Source organism: Glycine max, chromosome 14 (assembly GCF_000004515.6).
Source record: "Glycine max cultivar Williams 82 chromosome 14, Glycine_max_v4.0, whole genome shotgun sequence".
Lineage (NCBI taxonomy): Eukaryota > Viridiplantae > Streptophyta > Magnoliopsida > Fabales > Fabaceae > Glycine > Glycine max.
The window spans coordinates 38,795,300-38,810,217 of record NC_038250.2 but is presented as its reverse complement, the minus strand read 5'-3'; the positions used below and the strand labels follow the sequence as shown (position 1 = coordinate 38,810,217).

Genomic DNA, 14,918 nt, shown 5'->3' with positions numbered 1-14,918 from the left:
CCTATAATTAAAAAAACTGTAGTTTAATATATGTGTTTATATATTATATTAATCAATGTATTATTTTAGCTGGCTTAAACTCAAAAAGTGTTTGACCTTAATAAAGATAAACTTACATTTCTACTTTATTTCTTTACTCTTTGTTAACAAAACCGAATACTATATATAATCATGTCCTGTTTCATGAGGTCTAGTAGTGTTTTTCTAGTAGTGTCTTCATATTTTATTGTTCAACGTGATAATGGACATGCAATTTTCTAATAGAGAGATTAAATTAGAGTCCACGTGGACTTAATTCAATAATAGATATGAAGTAAAGGTAACAATTTCAATATATTTTGAGCAAGGGGAAACTAATTAAATTGAATTAGTGGGTTGTTCTTAATGGAAAATCAATATTTCGTAAATATTAAAATAAAACTTATTTTATTTAAATTAAGATATGTATATATGAAGGAAAAAAACATATATATATATATATATATATATATATATATATATATATATATAACAAAGATAATTATAAATAATTGTCTATGATCAAAAGAATAAAATCTACCCTCTTTATGTAAATTTGAATTTAACATTAGCAAGTTTCATTACATAAGAGACTAGTAAATGAAACGCATAAAGAATTACAGTATAATGTTTTTTTTTTTTAAAAAAAAAAAGCAATTTATTAGAAGCGATAAGGTTTTCGTTCACTCAATAATAGATATGGAGTAAAGGTAACAATTTCAATATATTTTGAGCAAGGGGAAACAAATTAAATTGAATTAGTGGGTTGTTCTTAATGGAAAATCTATGTTTCGTAAATGTTAAAATAAAACTTATTTTATTTAAATTAAGATATGTATATATGAAGGAAAAAAAAAAAAATATATATATATATATATATATATATATATATATATATAACAAAGATAATTATAAATAATTGTCTATGATCAAAAGAATAAAATCCACCCTCTTTATGTAAATTTGAATTTAACATTAGCAAGTTTCATTACATAAGAGACTAGTAAATGAAACGCATAAAGAATTACAGTATAATGTTTTTTTTTTTTTTAAAAAAAAGAAATTTATTTGAAGCGATAAGGTTTTCGTTCACAAGGGAAAAATAATTGTTACTTGTTACGCATTCCTATTAAACTAACCAGTCCTACTTGTTACACATTCCTATTTAACCTCAGTCAGTAGCAAGCTCAGCCAAATATTGCTTCCCCGCAAAGACTTAGCTGTCAGTCAAACTTGAGCCATAAACACGAAATCACATTTTGAACAAGGGTAAATAGTCATTTTGGTCCTTGAAAGTGTAACTCGCTGTCAATTTGGTCCCTGAATCGAAATAAATTGCAAAATAGTCCCTGAAAGTGTAATCTGTTAGTCACATTAGTCCCTGCCGTGAATGGAGTAGTTAACGCCGTCAATTATCGCTGATGTGGCTCGTTAAGTGCCACATAGACATGATTATGTGGATTTTTTATTTCTAATTTCGTTTATTTTAATGAAATGAGGGACCAAAACGAAAGTAAAAAACCCTCATATATCCTCCTCTTCTTCTTCTTCTTCTTTAACATAACCCTTAAACAGAACCTATGCCCTCTTCTCCTCCTCCTCCATATTTGCACTTCTAATCATCTCAATAGACCTCAAAAATCGCACCATTTCGTTCTCTCTTACTATCAACAATGTCGCAGAGGAGCAATGCATCATCATCTCGAACAAGAGTTTCATCACAAGTTGTTCTTTTTTGTGGTTGTGGTAGAAGGGCTGTTAGGCGTGTTGCTGGAACAAATATTAACAGAGGAAGGATGTTTTTCACTTGTTCAATTAATAAGGTATGTCTATTTCACATTTATTGATTTAGGGTTTTGATTTCACATTGGGGGTTTTGATTTAGGGTTTCTATTTGGGGCTTTTCAGGATGAAGTTGGATATTGTGGGTACTTTATTTGGGTTGATCAATTGATTGAAGCACTTGGAGTTGATGATTCACTTGGGACATTTTCCATGGAACAAAGAAGACAATTTGGAAGAGAGGAAGATAAGACAATGTGGAAAGCTCAAGTTAACTCAAAGCTTGATTGTATGGGGATTGAAATGAAGATGTTTAGAACAATTGTCTATGGAATGTTCTTAATCCAATTGTTGTCAATGGTGGTGTTTGTATGTATTCACAAGTACTAGGAATATATATATTAAGTGTAATGATGTAATTTGAGTCTTAGTGTGTTCATGTTGTTATCTACTTGAATGCTTTTAATCAATTTGATGTAATGCTAATCTAAGGAATGTTATTTTGTTGTCTTAGTATGTTTCATTTTGTTTCAAAATTGCATAAGATTCAGTTCTGCATAAGGGCATAATCTGTCAAAAAAACAATGATGCATAACTGTATAATTGGTTCCAGAAAATCAATGCGTAACTGTCATTTTAGTCCCTGAAAGATATACGTTTATTTTGTTTTAGTCCCTGTAAGTTGTCACTTACTGTCAACTTAGTCCCTGAAAGTTACACGTGAAATCAAAATAGTCCCTGCAATTTAACCAGAATTTTACCAACCTCACCAGAAACTTAACCAGGAAATATAGTCCCTGCAGTTTAAACAAAATTTTACCAGAAATTTAACCAGAATATTTCAATACATAAATTGTTCAAAACATATGCATAATTGCATAAGTGGTTCAAAACATATCCTAATTACTCTATTACAACTTCATAATTTGTTCAAAAGATATGCATAATTGCATAAATGGTTCAAAACATATCATAATTACTCTATTACAACTTCATAACTAGTCTTCAAAAGATATGCATAATTGCATAAGTGGTTCAAAACATATCCTAATTACTCTATTACAACTTCATAACTAGTCTTCAAATTTCTTCAACCTTGATTCTGACCATGTCCGCTTGGGGGAAGTCTAGGAATTGTGTAGTCTCTAAGTGCATCCTTAAACAAGTCAAGGTTTTCAAATTTCATCCCCAACTCTAGGTGAACTTGACCAAAGGTTGAATTTGGATTAAAAATTGGGAAAACAACCTTCTCATCATCCTCATCATCTGTACTAATTGGGCTCTTCAACTCCTCTGAGTGCCACGAATCTTTGTCTGACTGCTCATTATCTTCATCACTTGGAGGTTGCACACTTGCCTTTGCTTTTTTTTAGACATAAACGATGCTATAGTCTCATCATCCAAGTATATATCGTCATCCCCACTTAAATATGAAGGTGAATAAGTAGGATCAGCATCACCCTCACTATCAGCTTGTATCACTTGTGATTGAGTTTGAACTTCAATATCAACCATTCTATAATAACATAAACACATATATGCAGTAACTATAAGTCAAAATCACAAGCATTAACAATTCCATAATAACTTTTAAATCTAATATTCAGCTTCATATAACCCACTGTCTCAGTAGAAGAAGAAAATTAAACCAAGTAATACAAGCTTATCTAAAACAGAGAACAACACTTTTCTTCAAGGCAATGCATGCAACTATTCATATTTCTAATGAACATATCAGTGAAACATAAATAACAACAATGAAAGGCTCCAAATGACAAAAGCCCCAAATTTTCCCTAATTTGTAACCCTAAAAACCTATTTGAAACATAAATAGAAGTGAAAATATGAAGATGGAGGAGAAGGAGAAGAGGGCATAAGTTCTGTTTAAGGGTTATGTTAAAGAAGAAGAAGAGGAGGAGGAGGAGGAGAAGAGGGCATAGGTTCTGTTTAAGGGTTATGTTAAAGAAGAAGAAGAAGAGGAGGAGGATATATGAGGGTTTTTTACTTTCGTTTTGGTCCCTCATTTCATTAAAATAAACGAAATTAGAAATAAAAAATCCACATAATCATGTCTATGTGGCACTTAACGAGCCACATCGGCAATAACTGACGGCGTTAACTACTCCATTCACGGCAGGGACTAACGTGACTAACAGATTGCACTTTCAGGGACTATTTTGCAATTTATCTCGATTCAGGGACCAAATTGACAGCAAGTTACACTTTCTGGGACCAAAATGACTATTTACCCTTTGAACAATTTAAACCACCAGCATAACACAAATAGAAAATCAACAGATAATTAAACGAAGTACACTAATTGGATGAAACATTAATGATCAATATCTACTCTTACATACAAAAATCAAATCTAGTAAGACCAATATCATATTCAACAAGCTTTCCAGATAGGTACATTGTACACCTCAAGGTCTAGTTAAAACAAAAATAAATAAATACTAAAAGATTTTCCGTTTTTAGATATTATTCTTAAAATGGAGAAGAGAGAAGCGAGATTTCCTCTTTTAATACAAAAAAATGCAAAATAAACCTAACCCTCACATAGGAGTTTAGAAAGAAAATAAAGCAAGAGAAGCACAGAGTGCGCACCTGATCTTTCTTAAAAACCCTGTAAGAGCTTGTGTTATGGGTGTAGTGAACACTAGCTGAGAGAGGTGGCACACGCAGAACAAAAAGGGCATTCACCACACCAACACGTAGCAGAAGCTAGAACCCTGAAACCGTTGTTGAATTCATATTTTTAGGTAGCAATGTGAAGGTGTAGCGATGAATCTAACTAGTTTTTTTTTTGTTCTTGTGTGTGTTGGAATGGAAGGAGGAACAATTGACGAAGAAAGAGAAATGAGAGAGGGAAGAGGCAACAAAGAAGTCTCACTTTATTGTCCGAAACACTGCCCACTAAGTTATTACAACCGGACAACATCACATCTATATCAATGCCGTTCGTTTTGCCCTATGGTCTCCTTTTCTTCTCTCTCCTTTTTTCATTCTTTTAATATGTTAGAACAATTATTTTAATATGAGAAAAAAAAGTCATACTAACTTATGTTGTTGAATTTCTGATGAACTTTTTTAAAATAATTATTTTAATATAATTTGTATATTGGAATTTTACCTACACTATATATTTGTAGGTAAAAAAATTTTAAACTTTATCTACACTAATGGACTGTGGGTACAAGTTTTATAAGATTTTACCTACACCAAATACTCATAGGTATATATTTTTTGACATTTTACCTACATTAAGCATTTGTAAGTAACAATTATTTTGACTTTTACCTGCACGAAATGATAATAGGTACAAATTTTTGAATTTTACCTATGATAAACAATTATAGTTATAAGTATTTTTTTTTTTTTTTACTTTTACCTACAGTAATTTATGTCTATAGGCAAAAGTCCCTAAGGCATATGTCATTTTTCTTGTAGTGAAAAGGGTTTTGGATCTTTTTGGCAAAGGATCTTCAGAGCACTTAGGCTAGATCTAAGGATGAGAAAATGAAAAGAGATCTAAATTTCACTTAAAGAGATCTAAAAAGAAAAGGCAAAACGGTGAAATCGCAAGAAACATTTGATTTTGGTTAGAATGATTGTAGATGAAAAGGCAATGCGGTGAAATGGCTCGTTAAGGAATAGGAAGAGAGAGCAACATCGTTTGAGAGAATAAAGAATTTTTTTTAAATTTATCAAAGTATAACTTATCTTTTTTTCAATGCGGTGACGTTATTCAGACTTATTTTTTCAATGCGGTGATATATTTTATTTTCAAAAATTTATTACACTAAAGTTATATATGTACATACGATCCATCTCAGTATTTTAATTTTTTATTATTAAAAGTTAAAATCTAATGTTAAAATATAATTTTAATGTTTTTATAGTTATTTAAAAACCATATTTTAATATATATTTCATTAGAAAAAAGAAAAAAAAAACTAAAATCATAATTTAACATACTATTTCAGCTTTTAGAAGAAGAAAAAAGTTTTAAGCAAATAAAAAGCAAAATTATATTTAGATATATGATTTCTTTTTTATGAAATTGTATACCAAAGTATAACTTATCTATTTTGTAATTTTAAAAAAAATACCGTTTATGATCATTTTTTAAAAAATTTATCCATTTCCCTAATTAATTGAAAGTTTAAACAACGTCACCGCATGATTAGAATGATTTTGGCTCATTAGGGATTTATCAAAGTATAACTTATCATTTTTTCATTTTCATATAATAAATAAAATATAAAATATGAAAGGAGGCTACACATAGAGGGGTTATTTAGCATGTGTTTTTGAAAATGTTTTTATGGAAAAAAAATTTCATTGAAATAAGTTATTTAAATAAATCAATATTATAACTAAGTTACAAATTTTATATTTTTCTATAAAATATAAAATTTAATAAATAATCTTAATAATTATTTATGCATATTAAAATTAAAATCAAAATATATTTACATCAATAAAAAATATAAATTTTTAAAATAATAAATTATATATATTTAATCTACCGTTAATTATATCCATAAGTAAAAATAGTTGTAAGTATAAATTTGTAGAGATTTTAAAATATAATGATAATTTAATATTTATTTATTGAATGGTGACAAATATCTCATAAAATATATTTTTTAAATATTTATTAGACATTTTGATAATAAATAATATATATATTGTCTGTATAAATGTTTTTGTATGATAAATTTTTTATTTTTATAATAATTAAATAAAATATATTAATAATAAATTTTAATTGTTTGACGATATAATTATTTTTACTAACATTCTATAAAAATTCTATAAAAGTTAAACTCTACTATTAAAAATAGTTTTTTTTTTATTTTCAAATGAACTGATATGCAATAAATAATATAAATATGTGTTATATTTAAATGATAATCATGAATTAATAAAATTAAAATTATAAAATTTATTTTAAAAATTTAGTTTAATTTTAAAATGCTTAGCTTTTGAATTTGTTATTGTTTATTAATTATTATATTTTTTTTAATTAAAATATAATTAATAACTCAATATATGATTTTTAAAAAAATATATAAATAAGTAAAGAAAAAGAGTTTATATTAACATCGGTTATTTTAAAACTGATGTTGTAAGTGCTTAACGACATCGGTTTTAAAATAACCGATGTTAAAATCGCACTAAATCGATCTTAGTTATTTGAAAATCGATGTCGTTAAGCACTTATAACATCGGTTTTAAAATAATCGATGTCAAAATCGCACTAAATTGAGCCGTTAACATCAATTATTTGAAAACCAATGTTGTAAGTGCTTAACGATATCGATTTTTAAATAACCGATGTTAATAGGACGATATTAAAATTTATTTTTTAGTAGTGTTAGATCTCTACAAATAGGAAAGTTCTAGATGTAAACAAGGTCCACGACCAATATCAATACAAATTTCCGTGTTTTCATTTACTTTCCAAAACTTTGAACTTTATTTATTGGTTTAATTTAGCCGTTTACAATAGCCTTCCTTTACCGTAATTCCTGTATACCTTTCTGAGTAGAGTAGCATATTAAACTCAGCATCATACATGGCTAAAAAACTCTTTCGAGTGGACTAGAAATCTAATCAAGAAACATTATCTCTTTCTCAAGTCAATCAACTACTTGGAAATTGAGTAGTCTCTATTAATTAGCTGTAATAAAATTACTACAATTTTGTAAGAAAAATCATAGCTATTCAACGCATTCATGTTTGCATACACAAAAAATTTGTTCAAGATAGTTGAGATAAGCTTAGGAGTGAACCATTAAGGCATTGACCAACAGTATGCCTCCTTCTTCACAGTGAAATTGAGGGGGAAAGAGAGTGTGCGTTAATTAAATGTTTTGAAGTTATAAACCCAGTTTACATGTCTCTCATTATATCGGTTGAGCTATCTTAAAAGAATTGAAGATGTTTTAAACTACACAACGAGACATCTTTTTTTTCATTTCTATAAATTATACCAATCGCCATTGTAATATCAAGTTTATCAAGTGATCTTACTAAGATTTTGTTAAAAATAATCCCACATCGAGTAATTGATGAACATGATAAGTGCTTATATAGCTAGGTAGACCACCCCCTTATGAACCGGTTTTTAAGGGGACCTTTCGGATGCCTTTGCTACACTATAAAATCTGATATGGTATCAGAGCCATATTCAACAGCCCTGACTCGAGGGGGCGTGCTAAGAATAGTCCCACATCGAATAATTCATGAACATGATAAGTGCTTATATAGTTGGGTAGACCACCTTTCAATTTTTTATTTATTTACTTTGCCTTATCAATAACTAACGATAACGAAATAGAGTAACAAAGACAATAAATAAACAACTGAAAAATCAAAATGAGACTATCCTTGGAGCAAGAGAAGATACACAAAAATGCATCGGTCCAATTAAAATATCTTTCTTCCTCCTAAGTGCTTGTGGCACGTCCTTGAAATAAAAATGCCCTATATCCCTCAATTAATTTAGGAAGTGTCATTGCTCGTAGTTGGCTTAATGCATGATGTAAGTCAGAACCAATGCAACCAACATTAGGATATACGCTACAGTTTGGTCAATTGAGGTGCCTGCAAATTGCAACGAACAATTAAGTAGCAATGCATTATGCTACACAATAACAAATTTGGATTATTCAATAATTTATGCAGCGCCATTCATTTAAACTATTAAACGTGAGCTTCCATGTATGAGGCTACTTTGGCTACTCGAGTTTTACGTTTGAAAGCTAAGAGAGCTGAAGATGTAAAACCCAATTGGGTATTAGACTATTAGTGCAAAAAGCGTCCTTACGATGCCGGCTCGATACATATATTGCATAAAGAAATGAAGAAATGAAGTCAAAGGAGATTGAGATTGTAAAAACAGAAAAAGAAAAACAAAACACATTGACATATTATTGTCCTATTGTTCTTTTTTGGTATAACCAAAATGCAGCTTTTATTCTTATCGTTCTCACAATGTGGTTGTAGTTGTTTTAAGGGATTCAAAATTATTTATAGCAAAATAAATTTAAAAATATCACATTTTTATGTTTGGTATAAGTTTTTTAAAAAGTATATTAATCTTAATTGAAATACATCTTTATCATTCAACATTGTAATTTATAAACATTGGGATAAATTAACTCAACAAAATATTGACTAACATAAATGTTAATTACATATTTCAATGGTTTAATAAATAATTTTGCATTTTAAATATTTTGAAATATAAACTTTTTATTGTCTTGAATGAGAGATTAGAGGTTTCCTTCTAACCCTTTCTATCAAAGATTAATTCTACTTGCGTGATTAGTTTCAAAAAATTTTTGCACACGCAGAAAATTCAATACTGGTGAAATATTAACTTTATATCGATATCATTAAAATAGAGTTATGACAATTCAAGTAAGTTTTTCTAATTAATAAGAAAAATCCACCTTAAAATTGAATTTAGAAGGAAATATATATTGGACCGACACTACGCTGGATACAATATCACAATTTTTAAGATTATAAAAAATCTATACAAAGTGTAACTAAGACAAACAAAGAATCAAGGAATTTTGGGGATAATAAAAGGGGCGGGGGGGGGGGGGGGGGGGGGTTTCCCCCTTTTGACAGAGAATGGAAGGATCAACATAAGATTTTAAGAAGTTGAATTAATTAACAATTATGTGGTATTGTAATGACCAGAATAAAATGTGAATGGGAATGAGGCAGTTATACTCAACCCCGATTGGAAGCGGAGATGGATTCAAATTTTATCTCGTCGTTGAGGATAGAGAAGGTGTTCGGGAATGGAGCACTAGCTAGGAACAACATATTTGTTTCCATCCTGCCCGGTTCCCATGCCTATTAGATACAATATCACAATTCCTAGGTTTATAAAAGAATTATATTTTGACCAATATATATAAGAATTATATAAAATGTAATTAAGCCAAACAAACAATCAAGGAACTATGGGGATAAAAAAATGGATATGTCATCTATGAACCGGAGTATGGAATGATCAACATAAGATGAAGTTGAATTAATTATCAATTGTGTTATCGTGATTACAATAATAAAATGTGAAAGAGAAAAATTAATTACCATCACTTGTGGGAGCAGGAGCCGGAGCAGCGGATTGGGAGCAAGCCAATGACACAAGGGTTGCAAGAATGAGACCAAGAAAAACAACCACCCTGGAAACTACCATTTTTTGTTTTCTCTTTCTCTCCTTGCCTTTCTTTCCAACTTCAAGAGAGAAAGAAAGAAGAGAAAATTTTTATTAACAACAAAACAAAGAGGGAACTATGTGTGAGTGGTGAAAATGAAAATCCATTTTGTCCCATTTATAATGGCATTGTAAAAGCTTTCACAAGGAAAGTAAGCCTGCCATATTGAGATGTAGAATGAGAGGTGCACCCGCACATCAAGGGGGCCCCATTAACAAATTTTAGCTTTTGGCTCTTTTATTAATTTTTTTACTAAGTTTATTTTTCATCTCTAGAATTCGCTAAGTTGGTGGTGTGTTTAGGATTTTATATCCTTATAATATCTCATTGGTTTTAGTTTGTGTTTACACTACTAAAAAATAGGGTTTCAACATCGGTTATTTATGACTTTCAACATCGATTATTAACCGATGTTGAAAGTACCAACGTTGAAAGTATTATCGTTAACATTTGTTTTTAAAAATCGATGTTAATTTAAAATTACAACATCGGTTATTTAAATAACCGATGTTATATAATAAGACTTATAAAAAAAGTTATCTTTATTGTTGGATTTTCCCTGTAGTTACTTTTTGGTCCACTTTTTCTTTATACAAATATGTTTAAGGGAAATTTGGTTTGCCGGAAAGCGCACTGGATCGTCAAGTATTTAAAATTAAAACGGATGAATCCAAGTATCGAACTCTTAGGGAACTAGTATTAGACAGAGTTAAATTAAGAAATACGACATTGTTGAAAGAAACATGGATAATTGATGATTTAGAACACAATCAAACTAAGTCTAGGCTAAAAACAGTAAAAATGCAAGTAAGATTGACAACAATAGGTAAAGATGTTGGGTCTTTCTAACAAACCAGCTGAACTGAATCAATCCAAGCTTTGTCCTCATATCCCTCTTGTTGGACTAGGCTTAATTTAGATAGCCCTCCTAGGTTTAAACTAACATAAACTAAGCTTCATCCTTAGATCCCTCTTGTTGGACTAGACTCAGCTTAAATAGCTTATGAAAGTTTAGACTAATTTAGCCTAAGCTTTGTCCTCGGATCCCTCTTGTTGGACTAAACTTAGACCAAACAACATTATTGTAACAACATTTTTAAAACCAAAACTTAATCCGCAGATCCCTCATTTAAGACTAAGTTTCAATCCTGCTTCATTCAAGTTCTAAGGCAACAATACATTTTCCAATGCTAAAGTCACCTAACCATGCACATAAATGGTTGATCAAACCAAGAGCATACAAAATTTAAGCATTGAACACAAGAAACACAATCAATTAGATATTAAGGTAATTACATTAGTTGTTCTTTAGAAATCCCCAACAATGGTGTTTAGCCAGCTATTACAGAAAAAACCCTAACAATAATGAGATTAAGAGTAGAGAATAACTGCTCCTTACACAAGAAGGGGGATCCCTCCTCCTCTTCTCAGCATTGCACAATCACTCTACAACTCACTAATCTCTCTCTAATTCCAAAACTTAGGTATCTCTGCAAAAGCTGCTCCTCTTGTTGCCTCTAGAGCTCTTTTCCCGAAATAGGCATTGTGGTGTGCTCTGGAATTATGTGCAAATCCTTTGTAAAAAGTGTGTGTACCCTATTTCTGCACAAGACAGACTTTAAATAGGCTCTAAATTTGCGACGTTGCGCTTAGCGCCACCCTCGCGCTTAGCGCGAATAAGTGGATTTGAGCTTAGCGTCAGTCGTGCGCTGAGCCTGGCTGAAGACAACTGCTGCACTTAGCGCATTAATCTCACGCTTAGCGCGCGACCTTGATATTGATGCTCTGCCAGATTCTTCTGTCACGCTAAGCGCGCTGAAGCTGCGCTTAGCCCAACTGATGAGCTAAGCTCAACTGTCACTTTTAGCACTTCATGATTTAGCCTCTTTTTCACCTGAAATTGCACAGATTTCATCATTAAATCCAATGGAAATATTCTAGAGATAGCTTTAACCATAAAACAAGATTTATTTACAAAATTACAACTAAAGAGTCATAAATTGGGGGAATTATACAAGTTTTAAAAAATGTTTTCTATACAAAAGTTAGTCGTATAAGACGACTGCCATTTATACACATACAACATCGGATTTTAGTAAAAACCGATGTTGTATGTGTATATTAACATCGATTTTGGTAAAAAAACCGATGTTATATGTGTATAAAACAACATCAGTTTCTTTAGAAAATCGATGTTGTTTTATTAACAGCAACATCCATTTTCCTAGAAAACCGATGTTGTTTTATTAACATCAATATTGGTTTTTTACCAAAACCAATGTTGTTTATTGTAACACCCTGAAATATTTATAGTTATAAATTGATGTTTAATTGTATTTATCTTGTTATTTGACTATATGGTTGACTTGAATGATTTGAGGTATGACTTGAGTTAGTCGTGTATGAATTTTTTGATGTGGATGCTGAGTTCTACGGAGTTTTGTTGAACTAAGTTGAAATTATGAGATTTCAGAATTTTCCCAAACCTATCTCCGTAAATTCGCGATCTTGGATTTTATAACCGTTGGATCATCTTCAAATTTTGTCTGGAGCTTCCTAAGACATGTTTGCACAGTCTGGCCGTTGGGATATGGTAATAACACCTTTTGATGTCTCGTTAAGCGAGAAGGGTGCGCTAAGCGCAATTCCAACCAGAGAGGGAATTGTGCTAAGTGAGCAGGGGCGCGCTAAGCGAGCCATAGTGCAGTGGAAGTTACGCTAAGCGCAAAAAGTGGACTCTGGCTTAGCGAGATAAGCTCACTAAGCGAGATCTGTAGGTTATAAATATGTTCTCAGCGTGAAAAACACGATTTTTCACTCTCCTCTTCTCCAAAATGCCACCCAAACCCTAAAACCTCATTTTCTACCACCCAAGATCACCTGTGGCCACCGTGAGTTGCTGTTGCTTGCCATTGAACCCACACACCAAGAGGAATACTTCAATCAGAGCGGAATCCTCAGAATCCTCCTCAAGGATTCGGTGGAGAAAATCTCCCAATCCTTCATTTCATACTTTATTTGAGGTAATCTTGATTTCTAAACCCTTCTACTAGTTAGTTTGAGTTCCTCTTAGTGTCTCTTGTATGCTGGGTACTGTAATTGTTAGTCGGTGAATACGACTAACTTTTGTGTATAAAACTTGTGTAAATTGTATCAAACTCCTCCAGTTTGTGGTTATTTTGTAGTGTTGTAAATACGTTTTGTTAAAGATAGGTAATAAATACTTAGTACTTCCATTTTGTGTGTTTAATAATCATTTTCTCTCAATTTCAGGATAATTAGGCAAGTTTTGAAGTGCTGATTTTCACCCTCTCGCTAAGCCAATCTGCTGGCTTAACAAGCCATCCGTTGAGCGCAACAATCCTCGGCTAAGCGCGAGGAAAAATCTGGAAGAAGGATGAGTTGTGCATGTTCGCTGAGTAAAGGGTCATCCCGCTAAGCGCAAAGCTTCAGTCCATCCATTGAGCGAGAAAAGCCGCGCTAAGCAGTTCAGAATTGCACTAAGTGCACATGCACGAACAAAGACACCTATATAAGCCTGAAATCAGATTTTGGAGGGGAGTTTGGCCTTTTCTTGAAGCTTCTGTTGGATCGAGTGGCCTCAGAATAATTAAGAAGGGGGGGTTGAATTAATTATTCCTAAACCTTTACTAATTAAAAAATTACTCTTCTAAGGCTTTTACTTATGTTGTTAAGAGAGTATGGAGTAGAAGAGAAACTTAACAGAAAGTAAAAGCGGAAATTAAATGCACAGCGGAAAGTAAAAGAGTAGGGATGAAGGAAACAAACACACAAGAGTTTTTATACTGGTTTGGCAACAACCCGTGCCTACATCCAGTCCCCAAGCGACCTGCGGTCCTTGAGATTTCTTTCAACCTTGTAAAAATCCATTTACAAGCAAAGATCCACAAGGGATGTACCCTCCCTTGTTCTCTTTGAACCTAGTGGATGTACCCTCCACTAGAACTGATCCACAAGAGATGTACCCTCTCTTGTTCTCAGTCAAACCCAAGTAGATGTACCGTCTACTTGTACCAAAAAGGATGTATCCTCCAATGTGTTAAGACAAAGATCTCAGGCTGTTAAACCTTTGATACTTTGTGAATGGGGATACAAAAGAATTCTCAGGCGGTTAGTCCTTTGAACACTTTTGTATTAGGGAAAGGGAAGAATCAAAAGAATTCTCAGACTATATCATTTTGAATTCTTTGACAAGGGAGAAGGGAGACACAAAAGAATTCAGGCGGTTAGTCCTTTGTTCTTTTGGAAAAGGGAGAAGAGAGACACAAAAAGAATTCAGGCGGTTAGTCCTTGGTGAATTCTTTTTGGCAGATGGAGAAGAGAATGAAAAGATGAATAGCACAAGTTTTCAAGGTTTAGAAAACCAGAAAACTTCAGAAAGCTTTTGGTACAAAGAAGAAGAATAAGTTCAAAGAGATTCAAGGCTTGTAAAGGATTGATTGGAAAAGTAAAAGTATTGAATGAATTAATTGATTGAATTTGCAAAACAAAGCCTTGCTTTTATAGACTCTTCGTGTCTGGTCAAGAAGACCATTTAGAAGAGTTATAACTTTTAGAAAAACTTAAAACCAATTTGAAAAGTCAAAAACCTTTTGAAGAGTTACATCTTTTGATTTATCAGAAACAGTCACTGGTAATCGATTACCAAATTAGTGTAATCGATTACACAAAGCTTTTAAGTGAAAGGATGTGACTATTCACATTTGAATTTGAATTTCAACGTTCAAGGGCACTGGTAATTGATTACCAAAACATTGTAATCGATTACAACTTTTTAAAAATAATTGAAATGTTGTAAATTCAGTTTTAAAACTTTTTCAAACTCATTTTGCTACTGGTAATCGA

At 31.6% G+C, this 14,918-nt stretch overlaps 1 protein-coding gene across 1 annotated transcript; it reads left to right on the top strand.

The window, feature by feature from the left end:
- The first annotated feature begins 1,606 nt into the window (after positions 1-1,606).
- On the top strand, positions 1,607-2,190 carry LOC121173454 (uncharacterized). Its single transcript, XM_041009050.1, has 2 exons — positions 1,607-1,841; positions 1,927-2,190. The coding sequence occupies exons 1-2, from the start codon at positions 1,692-1,694 to the stop codon at positions 2,188-2,190; spliced, it is 414 nt and encodes a 137-aa protein (XP_040864984.1). The 5' UTR covers positions 1,607-1,691.
- Positions 2,191-14,918: the final 12,728 nt, after the last annotated feature.

Coding starts and splice junctions, on each gene's coding strand:
- LOC121173454 (XM_041009050.1), top strand. CDS start 1,692: ATGTCGCAGAGGAGCAATGCATCATCATCTCGAACAAGAGTTTCATCA. Junction 1,842..1,926: donor TCACTTGTTCAATTAATAAG/GTATGTCTATTT, acceptor GGGGCTTTTCAG/GATGAAGTTGGATATTGTGG.